The 5,708-nt window shown below is 59.3% G+C and overlaps 2 protein-coding genes across 5 annotated transcripts in view; one reads left to right on the top strand and one right to left on the bottom strand.

Annotated features, from left to right (window-relative positions):
* The window catches only part of PMM1 (phosphomannomutase 1), a 9,410-nt gene extending 7,440 nt beyond the window's left edge, over window positions 1–1,970 (top strand). The window contains exons 6-7 of one of the 2 annotated variants that reach the window (XM_008574170.1): window positions 958–1,073; window positions 1,493–1,970. In XM_008574170.1, the coding sequence (XP_008572392.1) occupies window positions 958–1,073; window positions 1,493–1,549 (173 nt within the window). In that variant the 3' untranslated portion in view covers window positions 1,550–1,970. Of the gene's footprint in view, window positions 1–957; window positions 1,074–1,426 lie in introns of both variants that reach the window. The other variant, XM_008574176.1, reaches the window with a different exon arrangement.
* The window catches only part of CSDC2 (cold shock domain containing C2, RNA binding), a 23,869-nt gene that overhangs the window by 7,374 nt on the left and 10,787 nt on the right, over window positions 1–5,708 (bottom strand). For 2 of the 3 annotated variants that reach the window (XM_008574206.1, XM_008574197.1), the window contains one exon: window positions 4,997–5,119. In XM_008574206.1, the coding sequence (XP_008572428.1) occupies window positions 4,997–5,119 (123 nt within the window). Of the gene's footprint in view, window positions 1–3,207; window positions 4,376–4,996; window positions 5,120–5,708 lie in introns of those variants that run through there. The other variant, XM_008574188.1, reaches the window with a different exon arrangement.

Raw genomic sequence — 5,708 nt, 5'->3', positions numbered from 1 at the left:
GCTCACTGGCTGAGCGCGGTGCGGACGCGACACCGAGGGTTGTGATCCCATTACCAGTCAGTAAAAAAAGACAAAAAGGAAAAAGAAAAAAAAAGAAAAATCCCTCTGGGCCCTCAGGGCACAGCAGGAGCAGACAGCCCAAAAAATGGGCAGGAGCTCAGTATCTATGGCCCTGCAGTCTTCTCCGCCTCAGTAAATGCCACACGCCTACCCAGGTACTTGGCCAAAAACCTAGGAGTCTCCTTTGAGTTCTCTCCCCAACCACTAACCAAGTCCACTCTACTAGGGAGTCCCAGGGCCCCATGCCCAGAACACATCTGGAATCTGACCACCATTCATACCTTCACTGGTAGCAGCTTGTCCCAGCCTCCAACTGCCCCTGACATAGCTGGTCTGTCCACTGCCACTTCACCCATTCCCCAGTGGCCAGAGGGGAGACCAGCTGCCCCAGGGACAGTTGGAGCCTGGGATTATATCCTACCTCTGCTCAAAGCTCTCCAGAGGCCCTTCCTCATTCTCTGAACAAACCCCAAGACTCCATCTGCAGCCCAGGGCCTGCAGGCCGTCACCCCTGCATCTCCCGGCCTTTTCTGTTGCGGGACACTCCTCCACCTTCTCTGCCTTGGGAACTGTACTTTGTTCTGCAGCCATCCTCACTCTGGCTCGGGTCCCAGCTCTGTGCCACCTCCTCAGAGGTGTCCCCTCACCACGCTGGCTGGTGAGCATCCCTCGCCTGCCCCATTGACTTTCCTGCTCTCAGGTGGTCTTCTTTGTTTACCACCTGTATCGGAACTTCCGTGAGGATCTGAATCTGTCCTATGCCCTGTGCCTGGCACTAAATAGGCACTCAAGAGTTGTCAGATGAATGAGTGAACAAGGGGCCTTGCCTAAGCTGTCCCTCTGCTAGCCTTGTCTGCCCCTCCCAGGAGGGAATCACAGCCCCCACCCCCTCCGCAGGAGGCATGATCAGCTTTGACGTCTTCCCTGAGGGCTGGGACAAGCGCTACTGCCTGGACAGCCTGGACCAGGACAGCTTTGAAACCATCCACTTCTTTGGGAATGAGACCAACCCTGTGAGTGTGGCCCAGCTCAGGTTCCCCCCAACTCAAGTCACCCAAGGTCAAGGCCTGGACACAGGGCAACAGCATAGATCTCTTTGGGCTCCTGGAGAACAGCCAGTGCTCACCAGCCCCATTACACAGATTGAAAGGCTGGGGCCCAGAGAGGGCTGGACACTTGTTCCATGTCAGAGCAAGGCAGGGCAGGTCTGGCAAGGGCTGAGAAGGTGGGCTTCCTGGTGGTTCTGTAAGAGGGGCAGCTCTGTGTGGGGAGGGACCTCTGTGCCAGGGTGGCCGCTAGGCTCCAACTCTGGGAGCCTTCTCCAGGCAACACCAAAATATGTGCTTTTTCTGCCTTTTGTGTGCAGGGTGGGAATGACTTTGAGATCTACGCCGACCCCCGGACTGTCGGCCACAGTGTTGTCTCCCCTCAGGACACAGTGCGGCGATGCCGAGAGATTTTCTTCCCAGAGACAGCTCATGAGGCGTGACCAGGGCCTGCATCTGTGCATCTGACTTCTGAAGAGCTCTGCCCAGGCCTACAGAGAGGCCCTGGTGTTGGATGAGATGCCAGGGCCCCTCCTCCACTGGCCCAGGACGCCTGCCTCGTCGTGTACCTGCTGCAAGACCCCCCCCAGCCAGTCAGCTCTTGGTGGGACTGGCCCCTGTCCTCCCAGGGCCCAGAATGTCCCCGGTTCTCCACCTTGATGGCCCTGACCGCAGCTGCTGCTTGTACTTCTGAGCAGAATAGGTGTCTAGCCATGCTGGGAAGAGGCGTGTGCGAATGTCAGTACAAGATTGAGTCCATCCTGCCTTCCCGCCCCAACAGATGGGGTGCTGAGTGGGAAGGTACATATTTTAGAGAACTTTATGTCCCAAGTATTATTAAAGTTCTCAGAACAAGATATGGCATCAGTTGCGTTGAATGGATAATTGGTCCTAGTCACATGCTGTTATGGGTTTCCGTAGTGTAGTGGTTATCGCCTTTGCCTCACACATGCTGTTATGACCACCATTTTGCAGATGAGGAAACAGGCTCAGAGGGGCAGGGACTTGGCCCAAGTCACACAAGAAGTTATCAGTCCAGTAGAGGAGGGGATGTTGAAGCCCCAAACAAGGGCCGGTGTGTCTTGTACTCCCCCAGCCCCTTCTCCTGGGACCCAGACAGACAGAGGCAGCTCTGGGCCATGGTGGGTCACAGTTGAGGGTTTATTGCCAGTGTTAGGAAGGATGGGGAGTCCGGGTGTCTGGGGTTCTCGGGAGGGTTTCTGACTGGGCACTGCAGGGCCCGTGAGTGAGAGCTGCTGCCACCCAGGTGCCCTCCAGGTTGATGCCACAACATCTTGCCTGCTGGCTGGTGCCTGAAAAGGGGGCCTCCTCACCGGGGGAAAGCCTTGGGGGGCCATCAGGAGTCAATCTGTGTCTACCATCCCTCTGCCAAGGGGTCTGGGGGTCCCTGTTTCTCAGGGGACAGGCCTTGCTCCAGCCTAGCACAGGATGGGGCGTCAGACAAGCTGGGCCTTCTCAGTTTGGGGGGGTGGCCAGCACATCTCAGCAGCTCTGGGCTCCCAGCCTCTGTGTGGTGGGCACCAAGGCAGCGGTGAGATGCAGATACCCCAGCTGATCTCTACTCTGGGATCTTGGGACACCTACATGGCTGGGGATCCTCCTAGACAGTCCCTGACCCCCTCACTCGGCATCGGAGCCTCTAATTTCACTCACAGACTAGGTCTCATAAGGGTCACCATCCCTGCTAGGTCCTCCCTTGAACCTGTGACCCCATTTTCCTCTAGAAGGGAGTGATGGGCAGGGGGCAGGGAGAGGAGGCAGGTGGAGCCCCTCCTTCCTGGCTTCCCGGGCCAGACACATCTTCAGGGATGGACAAGAAAAGGGCCACACCTCAGCCACCAGCCTGGCAGGCGCCAGTGGGAGCCACCCGTTCTGCGGCTTTGGGAAGAGGATCTGGCATGGAGGTTGCAGAGCCGGTGGTCTCCCAGGCTGAGGGCCACCCGTCCTTGTGGGTACCTGAGCCTGGCCCTGCTTGAGGGGACGTGTGTTGTCTACCACAGCGTCCTGGGCAGCCGTCATGGCCAGCACGGGCAGAGCATCGTTGGTGTTTGTGAGTCGAGCTTAAGAGATGGCNGCCCCTCCTTCCTGGCTTCCCGGGCCAGACACATCTTCAGGGATGGACAAGAAAAGGGCCACACCTCAGCCACCAGCCTGGCAGGCGCCAGTGGGAGCCACCCGTTCTGCGGCTTTGGGAAGAGGATCTGGCATGGAGGTTGCAGAGCCGGTGGTCTCCCAGGCTGAGGGCCACCCGTCCTTGTGGGTACCTGAGCCTGGCCCTGCTTGAGGGGACGTGTGTTGTCTACCACAGCGTCCTGGGCAGCCGTCATGGCCAGCACGGGCAGAGCATCGTTGGTGTTTGTGAGTCGAGCTTAAGAGATGGCCCCAACCCTGCCGACCCTCGCCGCCTCCGAGGGGGAGGGCAGGCAGCTCAACTGGGGGCAGCCCAGGGAAGGAGCACGGCAGGGGCCAGGCCGGGGAGGAGGACGGGCCAGCGAGGCAGGAACCCCAGATCCCTTGCGCCTACCTCTCCGGTGTGCCCAGGGAAAGAGCAAGGACAGGAAGGTGGGGCCGGGGCGGTGAGGACGGCCTGTCTGCCTCTGCGTTTTGCCCTCTTTCCCCAGCCCAGGGTGGGAGCCATGAGCAGCACAGGTGGGGTTAGGCCCAGCCAGGGCCCGGGCAGAGCGGGGCTCGGGCACAGGCGGGGAAGCGAGCTGGTGTGGAGGGGCTCCCACCTGGTCCCCTTGGGCCTGCCGCAGGCTCCCAGAGGCTCCGTTGGTGTGAACAGGAGGTCACGAGGGTGCTGGGTGTACATGGTGGAGGAGGGGAGAGGGAGACAGTGGACCACACAGAAGGCGGGTCTGGTGGCCTTCCCCTCGGTCGAGCTCCTGGCCAGCTCTCACGACAGTCACAGGTCACAGGGGTGGGTAGAGGCACACGCTCACAGCCACAAGCACAGACAGACAGACGTGCACACTGAGGCTGCCCGGGGACTGGTCAGCCAGTGCAGCGGGGGCACGGAGCTGGCTGCTGCCCATCCACCCTGGCTCCCCACCCACCTGACTGGCTGGCACATAAGCCACCCAGCCTAGGAGCCCACGACCTGGCCAGACCACGTCTCATGGGGAGTATGAGGGGCCAGCTGGGTGAGCACCACCTCCACGGCCTGGAACTTCTGGTTCTTGGGTGGGATGGGACACATCTTGTAGGTCACCTCGTCACCCTCCACTGGCACGTACTCCCCCTCGATGCTGGTGGGTGGGAGAGGGGGGTCAGCCCGACAGCAGGGCCCATGCCCCAGACAGCCCTGCAGCCTGGCATGAGGGGCAGCCTAGTCCTGGGGCTAGCAAGGCCGGGGAGCCTGGGCAGCCTCACTTCTCAGAGCCTCAGCTCTCTAATCTGTAAAATAAGAATCGTAAACTGTGCCTCCCTCTCTGTGTCGATGGGGATTGAGATTTGAAAGCGTGTAAGGAAGTCCTTGAGGCTCAGAGAAGCTCTGTGACCTCCCCAGGTCATCCCTGGCATCACAGGTAGATGGGGTCAGGCCCAGACCCACCTCTCCACCTCCTTAACCCCTGGCTTGGAGACCCCTTCCAGGCCAAGAGGACCAGGGGCTGCCCTCTCAGGCCCCATGATGCCGGAACAGGACCCCAGGACCCAGTTGGTGGTTCCCAGCGATCCTAGGGTCTGCCTGCTCCCTCCCCAGCTGGCCCCAGCCCTGCACCCTCAGCCCCTACTGAGAGGAAGAGCAAGATGCTGGGAATACAGACCTCAGCAAGCGAGGAGAGAGGTCTGGGGAAACATTTTTTGAGGCACTGCTGGGGTCAGTGGGGCAGGAACCCAGCCAAGAATAGGGAGGTGGAGGGACTCACTCAGATACGTGCACAAAGATGTCTTCGGACCCATTCTCAGGGGTGATGAAGCCATGACCCTGTGAGCGCGAGAACTGCTTACAGACGCCCTTGAACACGGGCCCAGCAGAGGCACGGGCTGTCCTGGGGAGAGGGTGGGAGGATTGGAGATGTCACCTGGGGAGCCTCTTCCCTGGACCCCTACAGCCTTCGTGGGCGCTGCCTCAGGGCTGCAGGAGACCTGCCCCAGGCCAGAAACAAGGTTCACTCTGTTCTCACATCATCCCCACGGACAGATAATGAGACTGAGGCCCAGAGAGGGGCATCGGCTCTCCCAGGACATCACTGCAAGTGGGTCTCCTGACTCCTGGCCAGTGCCCCTCTCTCCGGACGGCACTCTCCCCTCTTGAGGTTGTTTGGGCTTAAATAGATTCCTGTTATAAAGTTTCTGAGTGAAGAATGTCCGGCCTAGATTTGAATACCTCCCAAAATGGACAGCTCACTATCTATGAAAGCAGCTGAATCCTATTCCCTCGTTCCTCACTTATTCAACTAGGACATCATTTTCCTGATACCCCAGGCTGGTACCCCCAACGCTGCCAGGTGGGAATGGATGGTGACAAATTTCCTCTGGACTGTAAGCAGCTTGTGGGTTGGGACTTTGTGTTATTCATCACTGGATCCCCTGGTCAGGAGCTCAATGAATCTTTGTGGAACGAATGAATGAATGAAC

Source organism: Galeopterus variegatus, unplaced genomic scaffold, assembly GCF_000696425.1.
Source record: "Galeopterus variegatus unplaced genomic scaffold, G_variegatus-3.0.2 Scaffold55, whole genome shotgun sequence".
NCBI classification, from domain to species: domain Eukaryota; kingdom Metazoa; phylum Chordata; class Mammalia; order Dermoptera; family Cynocephalidae; genus Galeopterus; species Galeopterus variegatus.
This window is presented reverse-complemented; position numbering and strand designations above follow the sequence as displayed.